Genomic DNA, 25,172 nt, shown 5'->3' on the forward strand with positions numbered 1-25,172 from the left:
ACAAACTGTAGAAGATAATATTGTTCAGGGCCTAAAGACTCCTTTAGTATTAATTTAAATCTGATTGTACCACATTAAATTTTTTTATAGATTTTTTTAAAGATTTATTTATTGGGACACCGGGGTGGCTCAGTCAGTTGACAGTAGCCAGTGAAACCAAATTTGAACCCAAGGTCTATGCCTCATTCAGTGCTTTATACTGTGCTAGGGACTCGACAGACATAAGTCGTATCTTGCTTTTCAGGCACTTGTGGTGTAATAGTGTGTAATAAAACAAGAAAAGTTGTACAGAGAAGTTTGTCAGTGAAAGGAATGAGAAGAGGAGGTGGTGGTTTAGAGGACAGCAAGAGATCTTTTCAGGGGGTGCCTAGGTGGCTCAGTCATTAAGCGTCTGCCTTCAGCTCAGGCCATGATCCCAGGGTCCTGGGATCGAGCCCCGCATCGGGCTCCCTTCTCAGCAGGGAGTCTGCTTCTCCCTCTGCCTGCCACTCCCCCTGCTTGTGCTCTCTCTCTCACACATATAAATGAATAAAATATTTTTTTTAAAAGATTTATTTATTTTAGGGAGAGAGAGAGAGTGCGAGTGGGGTGAGGACCAGAGTGAGAGAGAAAGAGAGAGAGAGGGAGAGAGAGAAGCAGACTCCCCACTGAGCATGGAGCCTGACGCAGGGCTCGATCTCACAACTCTGAGATCATGACCTGAGCCAAAATCAACAGTTGGACACCTAACTGACTGAGTCACCCAGGCGCCCCAACATTAAAATTTTTTAAATTAAAATATGAATTTTTAAAAATTTGCCTGAACCCTCTTTTGCCTTAGTACCCTCACACATAATAACCTGAGCGGAGGCAAGTCATGGCAAAGCAAGCATATGACCTTAATTGCAGTATTTAAAGGATGCTTGGCTATGATAGGTATCAGCTTTGGTGAAGCAAATTACTTTGTGCTGAAAAGGGATTGTTTATTCATTCAAAAACAGAAGACTGTAGAGGACTGTAGTTAACAAATAGTGCTTCTGACTCTTGCTGACTTAATTATAAGGTAGTGTTTCATCATCTCCTACATTACTAGTTTTAGGCATTAGAAAATGCCTTCTTTGAATACCTTTCAAATGAACACTAGTGCTTTACATGACTCCAACGTTTGCCAGACAATTCGAATTACTGCTGTCCTCAGTCTCTCAGGGGCACAAAACAGAGCCAGGCCCAACAACATTTAAAAAAAAAAAAAGTGCAAAATTATGCAGCAGCAAGCGAAACTCCCAGGTGGAATGTGTTCACTGCTTATTAACCATTTCTAACATGCTGAATGCCAAAAGACAGTCTATGGAAATTTGCCTAGACTTGTCCATTAGTACTAGTAGAGTTACAAAGAAAACAGATGAAGCACTGATCTTAAATTAGAACTGCCTCATCATATAAAAAGCCATTGTTTACGCCAGTATATCCAGGTGTCAGATGAATTATAAATGCTAGATCACTGTTTCATAATAGCAACATCTGGCAATTTTTTTGTTGCTTCTAGAAGAAATTGGCTTAGTTCAAATGATACCATTACAGGATGCTTCCTTTTCTTAAAATAGTTGAACCAAATTCAAAAAGAAATACATCCAAAATACAAAAATGAAATTTTTACCTAAAATTTATTTTTAAAATATAATACCAAGGGAACAGATATGTATAATATGAACGAAAACATGAAGTATAGGAAACATCTCCTCTCTTTCAACATTAGAGTAAATCTTTGAGCGTTTCTTAGAACTTTTTCATTATTTCCTACTTTGAGAAAAACAACAGTTATAACTTTGCTTTTGAAGTTTATTCAAGTTGTAAATTGACTCACTCTGGTCTGGCTGTGTGATACGGTTCTCCTCACAGTTACCATATGCCAGCACTATGCTAGGTCCTATTCCAAAAAGAAAAAATATTTGCCTCTTGAAGCTATGAACTTTCCTTGTGAGCACATGTATGAGGAGCCAAGCTGCCCTCACACGGTTTGGTTACTCTAAAATTTATCCATTAATATTGGCAAAATAACTGCAGTTAATGGAGTAATGGTATATTCAAAGTTTCTGGTGTCTGCCCGCTTCCCATTCATTTGAAAACTGGCAGAAATTGATATAATCCAAGCCGTTTTATATCAAAGCTATTTTACATTAAAGTTTTTAATATTTTGAGCCCATAAAATAAATCTGCATTTACATATCAGTCTTACTTACTAATTTTTGATCTTTAACAAATTATTTAACCTCTCTGTGCTTTGGTTTCTAGATAGATTTACATGGATAGATAGATAGCTATCAGAAGGATTACAAATCTTATGTAAAGTGATTGGCACAGTAGAAACTGCACAGTTAATGTTTGTTAAATCTTTATCTTGAAATAAGAACCTACATTAATTACCTATTTTTCTAGGGTGTATCTATCATACCCACAATTTTTCCAATGTTGATACCATTCTATATAGGGTCTCTTGTAGCTTAACGTTTCTAATTCTTGAAAGCAAAATCTAATGTTAACTTATTATATTTTATTCCTAAAACATTGATCTTTCCTGGGATTTGAGTCATAGCTTATTTTATGGGCCTTTAAATTTTATAAAGTACTTAGTGACACATGGGCAAAAAATAAGACCCTATAAATTCATGTTTCTCCAAATTCCATTTCAGATTCTCTTCTTATAAATAAGTGAAATTGGCAGGTTTCACTCCATGATGGAAAACAAAACTAAAATACCACACATAACTTCGTCTTTTAAGTCTGTATATTTTTATCTTCCATCAAGATAAATATAAAATTATTTTGGACAACAGAATCCAGATGATGCCTGAGAAAGGCCTAAAACTCTACTCATCAACATATTTGGGGAAATGCTCATATAGAATTAATTTATAGGCTGAGAGGCCTATTATTTCCAATTCTACATAATAAAATAAGGCTAAATTTATTTGAAGCAGATTTGCCTTTAGGCCTCAAAAATCTTGTGGCCAACAATAAAGAAAAATAAACCAAATGCTGTTCTCTAAAAAGATCGATAGAATTGATAAACTTCTAGCCAGACTGATCAAAGAAAGACACAAAATACCAATAATAGAAATGAGAAAGATGACATCACTACAGAGTCTACAGATATTAAAAGGACCATAAGGGAATACTATGAACAATTTTGCACCAATAAAATCAACAATTTAGATGAAATGGACAAATTCCTTGAAAGACACAACCTACCACACTCACTCAGGAAGAAATATATAATTTGAATAAGCCTGTGTCTATTAAGGAAATTGTAGTTAAAGTCTTTCCACACTGAAAACTTCAGACCTGTGTAGCTTCACTGGTTAATTCTGCCAAGTATTTAGGAAGAAATAATAGCAACTCTACAAAAACTCTTCCAGAAAATTGAAACAAAGGGAATACTCACCTCAGTCTATGAGACCAGCATTACCCTGGCCTGACAAAGACAACAAAAGAAAACTATAGACCAGTATCTGTGATGATCACACATTCAAATTTTCTAAACAAAATTTTAGCAAATCAAATCCAACAATATATTTAAAAGATAATATGCCATGGTCAAGTGGCATTTATCCCAGGAATGCACAGCTGGTTACACAGTCAAAATCAGTCAAAATAGGGGCACCTGGGTGGCTCAGTCGTTAAGCATCTGGCTTCGGCTCAGGTCATGATCCCAGGGTCCTGGGATCGAGCCCTGCATCTGGCTCCCTGCTCCACGGGAGGCCTGCTTCTCCCTCTCCCACTCCCTCTGCTTGTGTTCCCTCTTTCGCTGTGTTTCTCTCTGTCAAATAAATAAAATCTTAAAAAAAAATCAGTCAAAATAATTTCACCATATTAAGAAACTTTAAAAAAAAACAAAAACATATGGTCATCCCAATAGATGCAAAAAACCATTTGAGAAAATATAACATCCATTCCTTGTAAAAATGTTCAGGAAACTAGAAATAGAAGGGAACTTCCTCAAACTCTAGATAGTATCTATTTTTTAAGAACCTACAGCTAACATCATACTTAATAGTGAAAGACTAAATGCTTTTCCCTTAAGATCAGGAACAAGATGTGGATGTCTACTTCACCACTTCTATTCAACATTGTACTAAATAAAGGTCCTAGCCATGCAATAAGGCAAGAAAATAATGAAAATAAAGACATCCACATTAGAAAAGAAGTGAAATTATCTTTATTCACATACAACATGGTTGTCTATGGAATCTACAAAAAACTACTAGAATAAGTGAATTTAGCAAGGCTACAGAATACCTGATCAATATACAAAAATCACTAGTATTTCCACATACTAGCAATGAATTATTGGAAAATTAAAATGTAAAAATTATCTTTACAATAGTATCAAAAAAACATGAAAGAAATCTAACAATATGTTAAAAGCCTAGACACTGAAAACTACAAAACATTACTGAGAGAAATTAAAGGCCTAAATAAATCAAGAAATACCTCTTGTTTATGGGTCAGAGGATTCAGTATTGTTGAAATGTCAGTCTCCCCAGATCACAATCAAACTCCCAGGAGGCTGTTTTGTAGAAATTGGCAAGCTCATTCTAAAATCCATATGGAAATGCAAAGAATCTAGAATAGCCAAAACAACTTTGAAAAAGAACAAAATTGGAAGACTAGCACTATCTGATTTTATTATAAAGCTACAGTAATCAAGATTGTGTGATAATTGGTATAAAGATAGGTCAGTGGAACAGAATAAAGTCCAGAAATAGTCCCACACTATATGTGATATGTGGAAAACTGATTTTCAATGAAGGTGCAAAAGCAATTGGTAGAGAAGGGATAGTCTTTTCAACAAATAGTGCGAGACAATTGGATTTCCAGATGCAAAAACAAACAAAAAACTTTGCACCAATATAAAAGTTAATTCAAAAGGGATCATAGACCTAAATGTAAGACCTAACATTATACAACTTCTGGAACAAAACATAGGAAGAAATTTTTGTGACCTTGGGTTAGGCAAGGGTATCTTACATTCAACCCCAAAAGCATGGTTTATTAAAAGAACAAATTCATAAATTAGACCTTGTCAAAATTTAAAACTTTTGTTCTTTAAAAATCCCTGTTAATAAAATGAAAAGACAAATCATGTATCTGCTTAAAGGGCTTGTATCCAGAATAATTCAAGAATTCTTGGGGCCCCTGGGTGGCTGTCAGTTAAGCATCTGCCTTTGGCTCAGGTCATGATCTCAGGGTCCAGGGATTGAGCCCAATGTCGGGCTCCCTGCTCATCGGGGAATCTGCTTCTCCCTCTCCCTCTCCCCCTACCCCTCCCCCACAACTCCCACCATTCCTGCTCCTGTGCGTGCTCACTCGTTCTCTCTCTCTCTCTTTTGCATGCACAAAAACAAATAAAATCTTTACAAAATTAAAAATTAAAAAAATAAAGATAGTAGGATAAAGCAATACTTAACAGAAGGGGAAGGAAGCATGTGGATTGTGCTTTTTGGAGACCACTGTGGTATTTTACAGCAGAAGAACCTAGGTGTCCCATTGACAAGCAGGAAAAAAAGCCAGTGAACTAGACAAACTGAGTCCCTGGGGAGATAGGACTAAGTGGAGAAAGTTTAATTTTTCTTTTTTACTGGAAATCAAGCACCATATTTTGTCATGCAAATACAATCAGGTCTTTGTTTCTCATTATGGTAAAAAGACATTTCAGAAAACAGAATTGAGAGCCCAGAAATAAACCCACACATATATGGACAATTAATTTACAACAAAGGAGCCAAGAACATAAAATGGAGAAAGGACAGTCTTTAGCAAATGGAAAAACTGGACAACTACATGAAAAAGAATGAAACTAGACCACTATCTTACACCATATACAAAAATTAACTCAAAATGGATTAAAGACTTGAATTTAAGACCTAAAACTATAAAATTCCTAGAAGATTCCAAAGGCAAGGGAAGCAAAAGCAAAAATAAACAAATGGGACTACATCAAACCAAAAAGCTTTTTCTGCACAATGAAGGAAACATCAAAATGAGAGGGCAATCTACTGAATGGGAGATGATATTTTGGAATCTTCTATCTGATAAGGGGTTCATATCCACAATAGATAGAGAGTTCCTACAACTCAGTGATTAAAAAAAAAATTTTTTTTTAATGGGCAGAGGATCTAAATAGACATTTTTCCCATGTTTCTGAATGTCAGATTCCAAATGTGGCTATCTACGTATTAATCAACCCAGCATTCAAGTCAATCTGATTTTTTCTTCCCCCCGTGGAAGAAATCCTCACATGCTTGTTTCTTAAACTGTGGCTAAAGAATTAAAAAAAAAAAAATTGCTCTGTATCTTCTTTTCTATTTCCAATAGACCTAATAATTAACCCCAGTTTGGGAGCAGATTGTCTTTTGGCCTCAAACAGTTAGCGCCAGCAGGTGCCCTTGTGGTACTCAGACACTCAGACACACGAACAGTGCCCCTGAGCACTGACACTGTGATGCTATCTAAGCACCAATTCCAGTTCAAGCAGGGTGAGTGCCAGGGGCCTTGAGAAGTGTCTAACCTTGCTAACATAATTGTAGGGTCCGGGATTTGTGGTGAGGCCAGTCACTCAGTACAGTGGGCTATGAAAGCATTTTTCCACTTGTAGAGGAGTTTTGCTTCTAGTCCTAGCATATGATCTCCCTGAAATGCCTGTAAGTTCAACTTAAGGTCATATTCATTATTTCCATTCTACTTTACCTCATAAGTGGGTCTTCAAAATTATATACTTAAGCATATTAAGTATCAGAATAATCAAGGAAAGATAACAGATAGGTATGAGGCAGTGGTTTCTAGGGAGAATAGTCATTGAGAGAATGGTTTTGTTATTTGGAGCTTTGTTTAATAAAAGTTTTTAAAAAATTTTTTAGAACCTGTTATGGACTGGGTCTGTAGAAATAGCCCTGAACTCTTCTTCCCTGTGACCAACAAGGTTTATTCCAACATCTGTTGGGGCAAAGTTGTTCTTGGAGCTCACTCTCCTTGAGCACATTGCAGATTCCTCCTCCCTGAGACTCTCAGATGGAAGGGAACCAGGTTCCATCCTGGGCCTGTCTCCTTCTGTCCTACCACCCACAATCTGAGTCACCCCCTCTCTATCATGTGACACTGGCTGTTGGGTGTCGCCATTGATTCCGAACCAGGAGCTCGGACTAGGGAGCGTGCGGTTCTGAAACACTGGAATAGGGCACACTACCTGGCTATTCAGGGCCATGTCACAGTTGTCCCATGGAAAGCTCTCCAGTCTTCTGGAGATCCGATGCAACAGGAAGTGGCTGAGAGCAGGGAAGCAGCTCTGCAATATACAAGCCTATTGAATGAGAGTCACACTCTCTTTTAATATATTTTCCTAAAATCCACTTTATTTTATATTACTTCTGAGCTAAAATTTTAGTTCATTTAAAAAGCCAATAAGAAAATGTTATAGGGGGAAAAAATCTTTAATCACAGAAAACTAGGTTTCTAACCAGATGATAAACTTTGATAAATCAATGATACCCAGATCATGACTTTAAATTCTCACTGATCTATTAGGCTGTAACATCAACATATTACACACATGCCTGCTCACTTTGGCTGACCAAATGTGGGCCTACATTGCCAAATTAAACATGGAGAGAAAAGCTGGCTTCTAGACAGCCTGCCTAACATGTTCATTTGAAACAGCTTTTAAGCAAATATAATTATGATTGGAACTTATCTCAACCAAACAAAATTCTCTAATGGTCATGAGAGATTGAGCAATATAGAGGTGAGATTGCTAGGTGGACTGGAGTCACAAGGTCATCAGCCTACCTTCTGCCAACATAAGATGGCTCCGTAGAGTCTGCATACAGCTTGTCTAAAGTACGCTATAGCTCAGTAACCATTCCAAGCTCTGCCTTCTCCCTCTCTCCCACATCATGCCTTCATCCTTATTCCTACATCCAGTGACCTCACTGCCTAATTTAATGATGAGGAATTAAGTTAAAAGGCATAAGCCCTTCCCCCTTCCCTTGGCACTTGAACATCTCTTTCTTCTAATCTACTCTTCTATCCCTCCTCATTTCCAAAGCTGTTCCCTGTATCTGAGCCCTTAGCCTCATTCATTCTTGCTTTCCCCGGGGCCTTGCTCTCTTAGTTATCAGCTCTTTTGCCACAATTTGTTCTCTCTCTACTGGCTTCTCCTGCATTGTCTTCAGACAGCCATATATTTCTTTTGTTCCAAAAAGATCTTTTTTTTTTTTTAAGATTTTATTTATTTATTTGACAGACGCAGCAAGAGAGAGAACACAAGCAGGGGGAGAGGGAGAAGCAGACTTCCTGCGGAGCAGGGAGCCCGATATGGGGCTCGATCCCAGGACCCTGGGATCATGACCTGAGCCAAAGGCAGACGCTTAATGACTGAGCCACCCAGGCACCCCCTGAAAAGATCTCTTGCTGTCCTCTAAACCACCACCTCCTCTTCTCATTCCTTTCACTGACAAACTTCTCTGTACAACTTTTCTTGTTTTATTACACACTATTACACCACAAGTGCCTGAAAAGCAAGATACGACTTATGTCTGTCGAGTCCCTAGCACAGTATAAAGCACTGAATGAGGCATAGACCTTGGGTTCAAATTTGGTTTCACTGGCTACTGTCAAATGACCTTGGGAAATTACTTAATCTTACTCATCCTCAGCTTCTTCATTTCTAAAGGAGGGGGGCGTGGGAATAATAATGCTTATCTTCAGAGGATCTGAATAGGGATTTTTCCAAAGACGACATACAGAAGCCAATAAGTATTATGAGAAGGTGCTCAACATCACTAATACCAGGGAAATGCATAATCAAAACCACGGTGAGATATCACCACACGCCTATAAGGATGGCTAGTATCATGAAGACAAGAGGTAACAAGTGTTGGCAAGATATAGAGAAAAGGGAGCCCTTGTGCATAGTTGGTGGAATGTAGATTGGTGTAGCCACTGTAGAAAAGTAGTTCCTCAAAAAACTAAAAACAGAATGACCTTATGATCCAGCAATCCCACTTCTGGGTATTTATCCAAGGGAGTAAATTTGGTATCTCAAAGACATAGCTGTACTCCTGCATTCACTGCAGCATTATTCACACTAGCTAACATATGGAAACAACCTAAGTGTCCACTTACAGATGAATGGACAAAGAAAATGTTATATATATAACAATGGAATATTATGCAGCCATGAGAAAAAAAAAGAAATCTTGCCATTTGCAACAACGTGGCTGGACCTTGAGGGCATTATGCTAAGTGAAATAATTCAGAGAAGAATAAATTCAGTATGATCTCATTTATATGTGGAATCTAAAAAAGCCAAACTCATAAAGACAGTAGAATGGTGGTTGCCAGAGGCTGGGGGTTGGAGGAAATGTGGAGATACTGGTCAAGGGATACAAACTTCCAGTTATAAGAGGATTAAGTTCTGGGAACCCGATGTACAGCATGATGACTGTAGTTAAAAATACTGTATTATATGCTTGAAAGTTGCTAAGATACTGGATCTTAAATGTTCTCACTAAGAAAGAAACTAATTATGTGAAGTGGTAGAAGTGTTAACTAATCCTATTGTGGTAATCATTTCATAATAGATAATGTGTATCAAATCATCATGTTGTATACCTTAAATTGACCATGTTATATGTCAGTCATATCTCAGTAAAGCCAGAAAAGAATGATGCCTGTCTTGCAATGTTTTTATGGAGATTAAATGAAATTATGTTTATAAAAACTCCTAGCATGGTGTCTGGCATGTAGTAGGCGCTCAAAAAGGCTGGTTCCCTTCCCACTCCACTCATGGTAGGGGTTCAGTTGATTGACCACGTGGTCAATTTCAGATCACCATTCAGTGGCATGGCATCCAGTTTCTGTTAAGTTTGATTCTTACTCTTCTGTCTTGTGTGTTTCAGGTTCACAACCAATATCCAACAGAATTTGAATTCAATCTCTATTACTTAAAGTTTTTGGCTTTCCACTATGTGTCTAATCGCTTTAAAACATTTCTCCTGGATTCAGACTATGAAAGATTAGAGCATGGTATGTGTTTGCACTCCCTTGTTCCATCTTTTTTGTTAGTTTTGTGTGTTTTTAATTAAAAACTCTAATCTGCCCCCAAGTATGGCAAGGCCATTTTAGGGTATTACTCTGAACTATAAAAGTAGAATAGATGGGGCACCTGGGTGGCTCAGTCCTTAAGTGTCTGTCTTTGGCTCAGGTCATGGTCTCAGGGTCCTAGGATGGAGCCCCACATCGGGCTCCCTGCTTTGCAGGAAGCCTGCTTCTTCCTCTCCCACTCCCCCTGCTTGTGTTCCGTCTCTGGCTGTCTCTCTCTCTGTCAAATAAATAAAGTCTTTAAAAATAAATAAATAAAAGTAAAATAGATATGAATGAGTGCCCACCTTCTCCGATTATGTGCTGTGCTCTTAGGGACTGCAGGTGGTTGTCCCAGTAGCACCGTAGAAAGGTGAAATTTGCTTACTATTTTAACATCCCAAAGTGGTATCACTGAAGAGAAATGTTTGACTTAGTTTTACTGTCCCTGGTACAGTCACTCTGGTAGGAAAAGTGCTGGACCTTGGAGGCAGTTTGAATAGCAGGAAAGGCCATGGGCTCCAGAGCAAATAGACCAGGGTTCAATTCCAGCATTCCTAGTACCAGCTGAGCACTTTGGACAAGTTTAGTGCCTCTCTGAGTTTCCTCAGCGTCCTCATCTCTAAAATGAGGACATTATTAGCACCCACCCCTTTGGCCATGATGATCACATGAGGAAATATTTATAAATTTCTTAGCAGTTTCTAGCTTATAATAATCACTCATTGAATTTTATTTTATTTATTTATTTTTTTTTTTAAAGAGTAGATTTTGAAAGCCCCTGTGAAAACATTCCCCACAGGGATTTTACATTCTTACTTTTGTTGTTTTTTTAAGAAGGGAAGGAATGATACACAAGATCTTGTTAAGAAGACAGTAAAGAAAAAAAATCATCTATTTTCAATATATGTACCTGGATATTCATAAAGAGAACTCTTCTAGTGGCTGAAAATGTTTACTGATGTTCTCAGTTTAAAATATGAAATCAAAAAATGTTGCTTTCCAGTGTATGCTATTAAATGGTCTAGTATGATATTTCATACTTTTGGTAAAGGAGACAGCACTGGTTCTTATTTATATTCCAGACCTTTGTTGACTCATAGAATTGTCATTCCACATGTCATAATCAGAAACTTTAATTTCTTAAGCACTGTGTGTTGGGAAGACATTAAGGAGAACTGATTACATTGGACATTGGAGTCACTTGGAGAACTTTTAAATCTTTTTTTTAAGATTTTATTTATTTGACAGAGAGAGACACAGCGAGAGAGGGAACACAAGCAGGGGGAGTGGGAGAGGGAGAAGCAGGCTTCCCACTGAGCAGGGAGCCCGATGTGGGGCTCAATCCCAGGACCCTGGGATCATGACCTGAGCCAAAGGTAGATGCCCAATCACTGAGCCACCCCGGTGCCCCCCACTTGGAGAACTTTTAAAATAACTAGTATCTGGGACCCATCCTCAGAGATTCTGATTTAATTGGTCTGAGGCAAGACCTAAGCATTGGGATTTTTTAAAGCCCTTGATTTTTCTGATCTGTGGCCAGGGTTGAGAACTACCACACTGGACTCTGCAGTTAAAAGGTAGACAAGAAACAGTACTTAGTCTTGGGGGCCTCTTTGTAGGATTTTGTGCAGCCTTGGGCTTGAAACATTCTTTTCTGATCAACTGGTAAAATGCTTGTTGACTTTTGACTGAGTCATTTCATTCAAAGCAAGACAGCACTGCTAAGAGAGGCACCCTTCCTGGCCCTTTGAAGAAATACTCTCCTTCCTCACCCTTACACATCTTCTCTATTAAAACCAAAGTGAGCCCATGTGAGTGGCAAATTGACTGTTTGATAGGTACAAGGATAGGATCAGAAAAGGCCTGAAGCACCCCCCTCTACATTTGGCTTTGGTCAAGTCACCCAAAGATACAGACCACACCGTTCTATCCTCCAAAGTCTCCATGACATGATTTGCAGTATATATAAACTACTGAACAAGAAGAAACTTTAAACGGCTTCATAATGAACAGCCGAAGACTGGAAAAAGAAACCTAAAATTATGTTTTTAACTAGGCTTCATCACATCAACTCGAAGTCCTTCCCTTTTCTCCTGAAAAATATGTAGAATGACTCCTGGCGTGGAGCTCTGTGAATCTAGATCTAGATGTAGGATGTGGATTAGAAGAAGGTCATGATGAACTGCTAAATACTTGGGAAAACCTTATCAGATGTTTTCCTTGCATTTGGGTTTGTTCCCCTATAGCTGAGAAGTTCATTCCTCTCCTTAGCTTTGCAGTTACCTCTAAGGTTTCTGCACGTACATTGCTGTTTTGAGAGCTGTAAAATAGATTTTACTTTTCATCTGCTACATGCATCATAGTTTTATTTATTTATTTTTAAAGATTTTATTTATTTGAGAGAGAGAGAATGAGAGATAGAGAGCACGAGAGGGAAGAGGGTCAGAGGGAGAAGCAAACTCCCTGCTGAGCAGGGAGCCCGATGTGGGACTTGATCCCTGGACTCCAGGATCATGACCTGAGCCAAAGGCAGTCGCTTAACCAACTGAGTCACCCAGGCACCCGCATCATAGTTTTAGACAGACTGTTGATTTATTTGACTTTTGTTTTATTGATTTTTTTTTTTTTTTTTTTGGACTTACAGGAACTTTGTTTGAGGATAAAGGAGACAAGCATGCCAAAAAAGGAATTTGTATTTGGGAGTGTATTGATAGAATGCACAAGAGGAGTCCCATTTTCTTTAATTATTTATATTCACCAGTGGAAATAGAGGTACAGTAAGAAAGTATTTATGTTTCATTTTCTGAATATTTAGTGTTAAAGTTTTCCTTACTTTTAAGTATGTATAAGCCATTTAAGCTTTTTATAAACATTGGACTAGGAAGCTATTTAAAATACCAGAGGCTATTTAAAAGTTTGATACACCATGGGTTTGGGTTATGATGGAATGGAGACTCTTCATCATATTCTTGACTGCAAAAATTAGGAGCTGGACCCCCAAATCTAGAAGCGGTAACTTAAAGTCAAAGCGAGGCAACTTTCCACGGGATGGAAGACCAAACAAAACTTGAAACCTCAACTGGTTATCTAAGTTGAAAAAAAAATCTAAAATACTTTGGGACAGATTTCTTTAAGTCCATTTATACCAAAGCCATGGAAGAACCCTTTGGGAAGCAGGGATGTTTGGAGTGCAGCCCAAGAAGCATGACATTTCAGGGGCAGCCATGCTCTGTGATGCACGTTTATATGAAGTAAGCTCTGGGATGGGACAGACTGGTGTGATGAGCAGTACCACCTTCCTCAGGGGCAAGAAGGCCCTATCCTTGGCTCCATACATTAGGACCCCACTCTGGCCTTTCTCCAGCAACCCCTCCTCAGAAGGTGCAGAGCACAAGAAACCAAGTGTTTGTGCTTAGATACCCCTTCTTTATCTAAACCATGCTCTGGTACCTCAAAATTTCTTAACCCAAATCCAAGTTACTCACGAGACTACTTCCAGTGTGTCTCCCAAGCCAGTGCATGTGCCCCTGAGCCCCGAGGATGCCTAAGGAATAACTGTTTGGCAGGGAGTAGACAGAGTTTAGCTTTGTGGGCTGGGGTATATATACACATTCATAAAAGACCCTCAGAATATAGGACAGAGCCAAAGTGAGAGGAGCAGGGACTTAGGCCGAGGACTGGGAGCTGGGACTAGCTTCCCCAGTGCCACCACTTTCTGGTGTAGAATTCCAAGGAGTCCATGATATCTCATTTTGAGCTTGGCCTTCCAGGTCATTAGGAAGTTCTGTTTATCAAGGTAGGAGGAGAGACATATTTTATTTAATAGTTTATCTTGATGTATAACATTTAAATATTTAGACATATGGTATTAGAACATCCATTCATGCTCTTGCCCTGGACCCTGCAAATGTTAGGGGCCGGCCTGCCTATAAACTTGGGGTACTTTGAGGTCAAGATGAAACTATATTTCAGAATTCTCTTTGAACAGGCCCTGAAGCCCAATGTAAATGTCTCCAGCCTCAAGAAGTGGGATTACTACATAGAGGAGACCCTTTCCACAGGGCCTTCATATGACTGGATGATGCTGACCCCCAAGCAGTTCCCCTCCGAGGACTCTGAAGTGGCCGGGGGAGCTGGGCTCCAGAGCCAAAGGAGAACGGTGTGGCCATGCTATGATGACGTCAGCTGTGCTCAGCCCGATGCACTCACCAGGCTTTTCAGTGTAAGTCAGGCCTATGGAGACATGCATGTAGGGCACCCGAGGCCTCGAGAACCAGGCTAAATTAGGACTGGCTCGCAAACTTCTAGACATGGCTCTCCTCACTCTGGGCCAGTGTTATATGTGGCGCCACAGGAGGGTGAGGAAACCAAATTTGCTCCCCAGCAGCAGCGGGGGACCAGGCCCAACCACTGAAAAAGAGTCCAAAAAGTAAGTTTTCCGGCATTATGAGGAAGCAATCAAGCAAATGGAGCAATTTGCAGCTTCCCAGCTGTTTTAGCTGCCCAGCAGCCTGAGTCAGGCCTGGGTTATGGCTTTTGTGGGTGCTTTACTTCCTCTGGTCAGAAGTGTGGGTGGTTGATGGCCTGATGGGAGTACTGCCAATCGTCTTCTCCAGGGAATATTCTGGAGTGAAGCCGCCCCAGCAGTGGCCACCCTGATGAGAGCAGTAGCCCCAGGAAAGGGTTTGAGCCCTGATCTGGGCCCCACAGTTCCTGAAGAGTCTTCATCCATTCTTCTGACCGGGAGGGGGACACGCACACTGCAGTGAAGGCGCTGTCACAGGGCCAGCTACTCTGCTCTCCAGCTTCCCTCTCCAAAGCAAAGTCCATTCCTTGGGCATTTCTTGATTCATTCTTCCCACATCTGGTTTTAAATCATCAGGGTTGGGCGTTCCTCTGTCAAAGACAGACCTCTACCTCAGCTATTAGGATTTGGACACCAGCCTTTTTGCTGTGGCCATCAGATTTCCTGTGGGGTGGCCAAAGGTCAAGGTGTTTGGGATACATATTTTCTCTTTATTTAAGCTATTCTGTACAAAAAGGCCTGATTACAGATCCTAATAAATCACCTTTGCCACAGTACGTCATACCAGCTAGAGCTCCCACCACTGTCCCTGGCTTGGGAGACCTCTGAGGCCACCGACTTTAGCTACCTTCTGGCCATGATGTTCATCGGGCCCAATACAGAGGAGATTTGGCTCTGGGGCACATTCTGATTTCTATGAAATACTTAATGTCAGAAAACTCATTTTAATTGCTTTGCAGGAAATTGAAAGATTGGAGCACAAATTGAACCAAACCCCTGAGAAGTGGCAGCAACTGTGGGAAAGAGTAACAGCGGACCTTAAGGAAGAACCCAGAGCAGACCGTGTGAGTTGATAAAATCCTGTGAGGAGCTACTTCTGAGTTTTTTTGAGGGTGCTAGGTCAGGTGGGGCCCACTGCCACAGGTAACCCAGGCGGGTGTATGGCCAGAGGGAGGGATGGAAAGGGGAGGGGTCATGCCCTGGAGGTCCAGGGCAGAAGGTCCCAAATGACTGAATACTTCCTGAGTGTCTCACTTTACCACAGTGACATAAGACTTGTGTTTCAGGGCCCCGCATCCAGGGAAAATTACCGGGTTCTTTTCTATCTGCTCCTCTGTGGTTTCAGCTGATTTTCTACCACATGAGTAGGGAAGGGAACACCAGGACCATCTTCCCTTCAGAGAAATAGCCAGAGAAAAGAAAATATTTTTAAAAGACAAATTATGCTACTTTCTGTTGCTCACACCCCCTTTTCTGTTTCTGAATTAAGAAACATTTATCATAACAATATTTTAAAAACACACACTCTGTTTTCTGTTTTTCACACCCCCTCTTCCGTTTTTGACTTAAACTTTTATCAGGCCTTAATATGTGCAAGAGGCCATGCTGAGCCCCCCCCCCACTTTAGCATCCCCTGCAGCCCACGGTGAGGGGGGGGGCGTCCCTGCTCACAGGCAAGGAGACAGGCACAGAGATCACATACCTCGTACTTGAGGCAGCCACCATCAGATCCACATCAGACTGGCTCCAGATGCAACAGAAGGGAAGTCAAGACAGCTGTGAGTGTTGTGAAGAGGACTTCAGATGTCACAGAGGGACAAGGAGAGTGGGGGACAGAAGAAAGCCACCAGGCTGCCGAGAAGGGACCCTCCAGGCACTAGCTCTGGCCTTCAGATGGCAGCTCAGGGAACTGTTGTCAGACAGACCACCGGCGGGCGATGTCTGACTGCTTTACTTCTCAGAAAAATAAAACCGTTTCTTGATATTTTTTTCTGATTATGAGAGTGAGATATATTTATTATTTTAAATAAGACAATACACAATAAGCAGAGGATAAAAATCACCTACAATTTATAGCCTAGAAATAAACCACAAGCTGTCAAACTTGTATCATTCTAAACACACAAAAAAGGGATTTACTATATATACTATTTTAAAACCAGCTTTGTGGGGTGCCTGGGTGACTCAGTCGGTTAAGCAGTCTGCCTTCAGCTCAGGTCATGATCCCGGGGTCCTGGGGGAGCGGGGAGTCTGCTTCTCCCTCTGACCCTCCCTCTCTTGTGCTTTCTCTGTCTCATGCTCTCTCTCTCTCAAATAAATAAATAAGATTTTTTTTTTTTAAAAATGAGGCATACATGACCTTCCTTTGTCACTATATATAAGTCAGCCCAGCAGTTTTAATGCCTGTCATAAAATTCCATTCTATGGAAATACCTTTTTTTTAAACCAGTCCCCTAATCATAGACATTTACGTTGTTTCTGGTTTTTTACTATTATAAACAACTCCAGGATAAACATCTTTGTACGTATGTTTTATTTAGTACTCCAGTTTTCTCCTTGAGATAAATTTTTAGAAATGAAATTATTGGATGAGTTGCTCAATAAAATCTTCATAAAGCTTTCCTAGCTCTTTTTTTTTTTAACGTAAAATGCAAATTTATCATCTTACAGTTTAGGGGGAGGGGTTTTTTTTTATCAAAGTATGGTTCTTTTTCAGCCGCAGAGACACCCTTCAGGCTCCCCAGGAATTGTGTCTGCCAACGTGCCCTCCTGTCAGAAGCGGTCTCTGCTGCCCCTCGCAGACAGCGGCGCGGGCCGGGAGCACAGCGCCCGCGCGTGCCCGTCCAATGGCGTGGACCGCAGAGCAGCCACGCTCTACAGCCAGTACGCGTCCAAGAACGACGAGAACAGGTGGGCGCGCCGAGCCGCCCGCCCTGCACTCAGCTGGGCCTGGCCAGGACAGCCTTCTGTCACCTTGAATGGATTTGCCTTCATTCTTTCTTTGTTTCTGTTGTAAATGTGTTAGATGGCTCTTTGAAGAGAAGAAATCAAAATTACAACTAAAATTAAATGTCAAGAGGTTATAGCGATTTGTGGTTAAGTCCTGGTTATTATTATCTCATGCCTGTTAGAGCGTTAGAGGGATATGTGTTAGTCAGCAGTTTGGGGACGTCAGAAGTTCAGCTCGTGCTAGCTTAAGCAAAAAGGAGTTTACTCACATAGACTGGGAAGGCCAAGGATGTGCCAGTTTCTCACACAGCTGTCTTCAGGCTTCTGTTCATTTGCTGGCTCTGTTTCCTTTAGGGGTTGCATCATTCCCAACATGGCACAAAAGATGGCTACTGAGAGCTCCAAACCTCACAAGTTTGGTAATTCCAGCAGAAAGAGGCAGTCTTTCCCCCAAAGGTCTAGTAAAAAAGATTCTGGAGACGATTCTGATTGGCTTTTTTTTGGACCATCCAAGGGAAAGAGAGGCTTGACAAAAACAACAGACATCCCCTTCACAGCACTTTTTAAATGAAAAACCAAAATTAACTGGCCTGTCATCGTTTCTTCTAGGTCCTTCGAGGGAACGCTTTATAAAAGAGGGGCTCTGCTGAAAGGTTGGAAGCCCCGTTGGTTTGTGTTGGATGTAACAAAACATCAGGTAATAATACTATGAAAGCCTACAGAAATCACCTCTCTCTGGGCTAGACTGCAGCCTCACTCTACCTCATAACTGACCAGTCAGCCTGGAGGCTGAGTACACATTTTGATTCTCAACACATTCATTTCTAAAATAGAGTCTGTTGAGGGGCACTTGGGTGGCTTAGTCAGTTAAATATCCAACTCTTGATCTCAGCTCAGGTCTTGATCACAGGGTTGTGAGTTCCAGCCCCGCATTGGGCTCCACGCTGGACATGGGGCCTACTTTAAAATAAGATAAGTTATATAAAATATAAAATAAAATATAAAATAAAAAATGGAGTCCGTTAAGAAAGATACAAACTGGTACCCCTATACAGTGTTCTGGTAGGACCTGCACCTAGAAGACCATTTCCAGATAAAGATCTTAGATGGGGACCACATTTCCCTCTGCTCAGGGCATTTCATAAAAGTTAGAGTCTTTGTGGAAGAACATAGAGAATTTACTTACAAATATGCAATGGAAGCCCTTTTGGGGAGGGGATTGTACTTTAAAATAACGACTCTGAAATCATAGAGAATAAGCTGTAGAGACAAGTTCCGTTAAACCACTAAATATAACATAGGACAATGTCATAATTTTTCTGTAATTTATAATTACACCAAATTATACTCACATTCTTACCAATCTTTCGGATTTCTTTAACATGAAAAGTTTATGTTAGATCCATTACAGAGAAAAGTCTGAGGCCAGAACCACAGTGACAGAGGCACCAGACACTTTCCTACTGTGTAAGTTAGAGAGTGAAATTCAGTCCTGGCACATAATAACCACTCAGTCAAATGTTGAGCTGTTTATTGTGTTTTTCAAAAATCATTTTATATCTACATGCTATCTGGCAACTTATATTTTTATATAATATATCTTGAACATATTTTCCTACCAGTTCATAAAGATCTTCCTTATCATTTTTGAAAAGTTATAGTATTCCATATTATTGATATAATTAACCAACCATCATTTAATTAACAAACACTGCATTAAAAGACAGATACATCTTTTCCATTTTTAGCTAATAAAAACAGTGCTGAAGGAAACCTCTTTCTGTGTGTCTCTGCATGCTCGTGGGAGTGTTTCTGTAGAGGTGAGAAGGATTTATCAATAGGCGTAAACATTTTATTTATTTATTTTTATTTATTTATTTGAGAGAGAGAGCAGAAGCAAGGGGAGCAGCAGAGGGAGGGAGAGAAGCAGGCTCCCCACTGAGCAGGGAGCCCGATGCAGGGCTCGATCCCAGGACCCTGGGATCATGACCTGAGCCAAAGGCAGACGCTCAACCAACTGAGCCACCCAGACGCCCCAGGCATAAACATTTTAAATTTTAGTTGCTGTTGCCAAATTATAGTCCAAAAGGTTTCTAACAAATTATATCCCCACTAACAATGTTTGGGAATACCTAGTGCCTTACATTCAACCTGAATATTATCAGCCATTTTTAATATTTCTTAATCTAAGTGAAAAGTGAAGTCTTACTGATTTCATCACTTTTCTTTCATCAGTGAGGTTGCTCATCTTTTCAGATGTTTATAGGTCATTTGCATTTCTCCTGTGACTTGCCTGTTGAGATTTTTTTATCATTTTTCTACTAGATTATTTTTTTTCTTACCGATTTCTAGGAATTCTGTATATATTCTAAACCTGTTTTTTATATGTTATCTATGTTTCTTACAATTGTTAGTTGACATTTAATTTTATTTTTTTTATGTAATCTTTTTATTCATTCAAATTTCAAAAAAATACGTCTTTTTCCTCCTTTCTGTCAGCCACCAAGAAGCAAGCGGTGTTTTTATTTTCTTGTTTATTCTTTCAGGCATAGGTTAGCAAGATGCAGAGGAAAGTATTCAAATACATTTTGAAAAGCCATGCCATTTTCGCTTTCTGTGTCTCTTATATGCCCTCTGTATCCTTTTGGTTCCAGCTGCGATACTATGACTCAGGTGAGGACACAAGCTGTAAAGGCCACATTGATCTGGCTGAAGTAGAAATGGTCATCCCTGCTGGCCCCAGCATGGGAGCCCCAAAGCACACGAGTGACAAGGCTTTCTTTGATGTAAGTTGATCTTACTTGTCTTTTCCTGGCTCTGTACATGATTCCTTACAATCCATCCACCTCCAAGAATTATGGGGCCTCAGAGCAATTGATGGTAACAGCAGGTAGGTTGCAGACCTCCTGGCTATGGGAATTGCTACAGAACTTGAACTCAGCACTCGATGCCCAAAGCTGACCTCTTCCTTCCCACTGTTCAAATGTCTCAAAAAGGCTGCATATTGCTTTGCACAAAGGACTTCTTCAGCGGGTGTCCGGCCACATATGGAGGCAGATGAATTCCCTATTAAGTATTGTTTGTTATTTTACTCACTACCTTCTGTCAAGAACAGATGCTACTTCCCTTTGGATCCGGTGGTCTTCATGCTTGACCGTCCATAAAAATTGTCCTTAGTCATACATGATGACTATTTGCCCTTAGGTGAGCCTTGGGGCATTTTATGGGCCACATGATAGGATTCTTATCTAGTTCCCATAGCCAAGCAGGGCTTCATAAAGAGCACAGTCATACTCTAGGGCTCTGTTCTAGCCATGAGGCCATTTCCCTGAGTCTGGGCTTCCAGGGTGGCCCCAACTGAAGCCTTTAGAGAAGGGGATGGAAAGGGGACAGGGAAGCCAACTTCCTCATGGTGTGGATGAATCTCACTCAGGCTTGCCTGAGGAGCACTGGGAGCTTCCATGGCACATTTGCTGCATTGGTGCAGTGCATGGGAGAGGCCAGAGCCATTCCTGACCCTCTTCCTTAGTCAAGGAAGGCCCCAGGAAAGTGCAAAGTTAGGCTCTCCTAGCATGTCTCCTTTTTCTGCCAATGGCCTTCTTATAATATCTGCAGTGACTCTGGGGACCAAAAACACAGTGTGACTGTGAAGGCAGTGACAGTATGGTCCAGGAGGGGAATGAGAACATAGAGGTTCTGGGGTGGTATGGGAAGGGAGGTTCACTGGGATTGATTCGCACACTTAGCCAAAGCCATAGAACAGGCCTGCCCTTCATCTGTGCTTCTCTTCATTTGGTTTTGTAGCTCAAGACCAGCAAACGTGTGTATAACTTCTGTGCCCAGGATGGACAGAGTGCCCAACAGTGGATGGACAGGATCCAGAGCTGTATCTCTGATGCCTGATGCCCATGGTCAACCCAAGCAGAAGAGGGAGGAAGGACTCATGCTGTCAGAGAGAACAAAGTGCATGAATCCTTGAGGAGCTGACAGCTTCCTGTTTGGTTCTAAAGAGTCATCCCAGGCCTAAGGTTCTCCTGCCCAGTCTTACCCAGTGCCCTCTTTGAGCAGTTGCTATGTCTGCTTAGCCTGAGTGAATGTGTCACAGAGGGCTGGCCGAGAGCCGCAGGCACTCCCTATGTCTTGCACTAGGTTGTTCTAACAGGGTCTTAGTGGTTAGGGATCAGAAGAATGCTTCCTGAGCCAACTGTCATCTGTCCCCTAGGCAAAATGGCTACCACTTACTTGACTCCTTCTTGATGAAACTAGATCCTTTTTGTTCCCAAGGTCACAATTTCCTTGGAGAGCTTTCTGACAAACAAAAATCAAAACTCTCCAAGATGATCTTATATTGTGTCTGGAACAGGTTTCCCAGCAGAATAGCTCCTACTCTTAACTGCCTGACCTTAGAGATGCTCAGTTCTCTGGTGCTCCCAAAAGGTGCTTCCATAACCCCTGCTGGGCCACTGGGGATCACAACAAGAACCTCAGTGCTCAGTGGCAGGCAAGGGGCGGGCGGGGGTGCACACGGGATTCTCCTGAAGGAAAAAAATGGTCCAGGGAAAGATGCAACAATGACCAGGCCAATGCAGGAAAATATTGCTTCCAAAACACTGAATTTTCTAGGCCAAAGGTGCCCTGAGGATCCAGGACTTTGTGTTCCTATGTATTCTTCTGCTCCCTGACAGCTTCTTACACAAAATAACATGCAAAAAGCCGAATGCACTAACTCACAACTAAACACTTGCACTGAACTCTTAAAGAAGCGAAGATATTGGAAAGACAGAAGCTGGCTGTTCATGAACGCATCACACCTGTGACGGGCTGTGTAGACAGCGGCCGCACGGCGGCACGATCCGATGCCCAGACGGCACTTCTGCACATGCACAGTAAGAACTGTTTGTAGATTTTCTTTACTTTGGATAATGTTGTCTTTGTTCAGCTTAAGATCTGAGGAAAGCTGTTGGTTCACAGCAAGCGGGGCAGCGAGCTCTCTGCCTCCAGGCGCTGCCTCCAGCCAGAGTCAGAGGTAGCTCGGTGGTGGTTGTGGAATGTTAATATGTTACATACCAAACTAATATTTCAAAAATATGTATATATGATTTCTATATCCTTGTTTTTCAGATAGCCTACTTATAATTTAATATAAAATTAACTGATTTGTGCGTAAGATTTCAATAATGAAAATAGTTCCCTTTTTAAAAAAATAAAAAACCACTTTGTCTTTGTAGATTACAAATAAATCAGATTTTCAAATTTAAAATTATCTACACACTAGGAAATAGAACTGTGTTAATATATAAGAAATTGGGGAATAATAAGAATGAAGGATTTTTCTATCATTTTCATTTTATAAATTGCCACCTGTGAAAATGATTTTTGCACATTATTTGTATTTTTTCTTTGTATATGAAATAATTTTTGTACTTTGTAAAATACGGAGCCCATTGTACCTTCAGCTGTTTGAGACCGTATACAGTGCTTCTTTTATAACTGGATTCTTCTAACTTTCGTAAAGGTGTTACATGCCTTACATTCACTAACCATCTTGAATTAAATTTATTTCTTAAGAAAAAACATCCTCATTTGCTGTGAAATAAAACTCACTGTGTAGTGCACAGTGCTCAGAAGGCAACATTCAGGATTTATGTATGAGACTAAACGTTCAAGGGTGAAACGGCCCGTTGCGGGCCTTGCTTACGAGGTCAGTGGACACACTGGACTCACTGGCCTGCACTTCGGGGCTCTGGACACACTGCCGCCGGGTTGAGGTAAGAGACCTGAAGCCACTGTCCCCGCCCGGTGCCTTTCATGAGCAGTGTGCGGTTGGGGGGGTCCTGTACATCTTCTGGGTCACAGGTTTGCTACCTATGGTATGTGGCCATTTGTGAGAACTTTAGGCAGGATAACCTGAACTCTAGTCGGGTGGCTGGCTTTTCCGTTCCAGGAAATCGTTAGCACAAATGAAGGATCGGCGATTTCAGTTCTGGACAACGCTTCTTCTAGTTAAACCCTTGAGTTCACCTTGGGGACTGTAGCTACATCTCCACACGGAGCCAACAGAATGCAGCTTCTCACCTCAGGGCTGAACCACTAAGTCTTTTGATATCCAGGAGCCCTCTGTGAGCCAGGCAGAACGGCCCCCGGAGCCTTCAGATTCCCTCAGTCTAGAGGCTCAGGTGATCCAGGCGGGGGCCCTCAGGCTTCACTGGTCCCAGGGTTCTGCCCCCGCCCCTCAAATAGCTGTGTCCCTGAAATTCAATCACAAGGGAAACCACTGAGATTGGGGGTTCAGCACAAGAATATCCAGATGCCCTTCATTCCTCAGGTCTTAGCTGTGAGGGGGAGAAGAGCACTGGATTCCAAGGAAAAAAGACTACGGCCTGGCCCCTTGTAAGAAGCCTATCCGCCACCCCTCACCTGTGGCTCCTGTGACAAAGCCTTTCTACAGCTGGGCTCTTGAAAGAGGCAGATCTTGAAAGGAGCGCATTGTGCAGGTCCTGCTCCCTAAACCCTGAGCCCAAGTTCTTTAGTCTCAGTTCCCAAAGCCCTCCACCCAGTGGCCTCCATTCCAGAGCTAGAGCTTAAACTGTTAATGGCCCGGCACGTTTGCTTCTCAACAGAAATTGACATTTCTAGATATTTCATTGGGGGTTCTCTTAAGAGTTATTAAGTAACCCCATCATCCCATAAAGAATTTCTGAACAATGTCAAGCTGGTAACAAGCAACAGCAACTGGAGCTATGAATTAAGCAAAGAATAAGGCAGTATTGATGAAGAGAGAGGGCTTCGAGCAGCACTGTCAAATAGATACAAATGCAAGCCACATAATGTATCTTTTTTAAAGTAAAAAGAAATAGATGGAATTGATTTTAATAATATTTCATCTTATTTTTTATATATTTTACTTAACCCAGTATATCAAAAATATTATTTCAACATGTAATCAATCCAAAAAATTATTAATGCTATATCCTCATGCAGTTGACTCATTTCCCTTAGCCCCACTCAGGCTCAATCCCAGAGGTAGTATTTCCATCTTATGGACTGCTGCCAGGCCCATCCGTTTTGAGTACGTGATGCATCCAACAGAACCCAGATCATAATGGACAGTTTCAGATGTCCCTTTTGGTGTACGGTGGTCAAGTGTTCTGTCTCTCCCAGAGCCTGGTAACACGCTAGAAACTGTTTCTCAGAAGGTGTGTAATGCGCTGTTGCTGATCGCGCGGCCCTGCCGTGGCCTCCCAGGGGCCTGCTTCGGGGTTCTCCCACTGGGACTTGCCATGAGCTCTGTACTCCATCTTTCCCCGTCCCCATTGCCGACACTCCCAACACCTCCAGCTTCCAGGCACGGTAGCCTGGCCCTGTTGCAGAGCCTCTGTTGTGGGACCCACCTGCAGCCGGCAGCTCTACACCTCACCCAGGATACTGTGTTGTCCCTGAGCCCAAAGACACTGTGCTTTCCTCACGGCGGCAAGAGATACAAGATACGACAATTTCTCTTACTTTTTACTTTCACTTTCTTTCCCTGGCCACTGAACCCCTTAAAAACTTCATTAAAGGGGCAGGTCCTTAAATCTTCATCGGTTTTCTATGCTACACTCTGGAGTGTGTGTGACTGCGCCACGGCCTCCAGGAGAGGACACCTCTTACTCATCCTGCCTGATCAGCACGGGGTCATGGATGTAATGGGTCAGTGTGGTGTTCTGTGGGATATCCACATGGCCCTGATCTCTTGAGATGACATTAAGAGGGCAAGGCAGTTTACACAACCCTGAGGCAAAACTGTAAATGAGTATTA

The 25,172-nt window shown here is 41.3% G+C and overlaps 1 protein-coding gene across 3 annotated transcripts in view; it reads left to right on the forward strand.

Annotated features, from left to right (window-relative positions):
- SBF2 (SET binding factor 2) overlaps positions 1-23,967 on the forward strand; it is a 450,441-nt gene extending 426,474 nt beyond the window's left edge. For 2 of the 3 annotated variants that reach the window (XM_032427050.1, XM_032427051.1), the window contains 8 exons: positions 9,936-10,062; positions 12,764-12,891; positions 14,108-14,341; positions 15,385-15,489; positions 17,142-17,335; positions 17,984-18,071; positions 20,029-20,160; positions 21,179-23,967. In XM_032427050.1, coding sequence (XP_032282941.1) covers positions 9,936-10,062; positions 12,764-12,891; positions 14,108-14,341; positions 15,385-15,489; positions 17,142-17,335; positions 17,984-18,071; positions 20,029-20,160; positions 21,179-21,277 — 1,107 coding nt within the window. In that variant the 3' untranslated portion in view covers positions 21,278-23,967. The remainder of the gene's footprint in view (positions 1-9,935; positions 10,063-12,763; positions 12,892-14,107; positions 14,342-15,384; positions 15,490-17,141; positions 17,336-17,983; positions 18,072-20,028; positions 20,161-21,178) is intronic. The other variant, XM_032427052.1, reaches the window with a different exon arrangement.
- Positions 23,968-25,172: the final 1,205 nt, after the last annotated feature.

The sequence above is a fragment of the Phoca vitulina genome, unplaced genomic scaffold (genome assembly GCF_004348235.1).
Source record: "Phoca vitulina isolate PV1807 unplaced genomic scaffold, GSC_HSeal_1.0 scaffold36, whole genome shotgun sequence".
Lineage (NCBI taxonomy): Eukaryota > Metazoa > Chordata > Mammalia > Carnivora > Phocidae > Phoca > Phoca vitulina.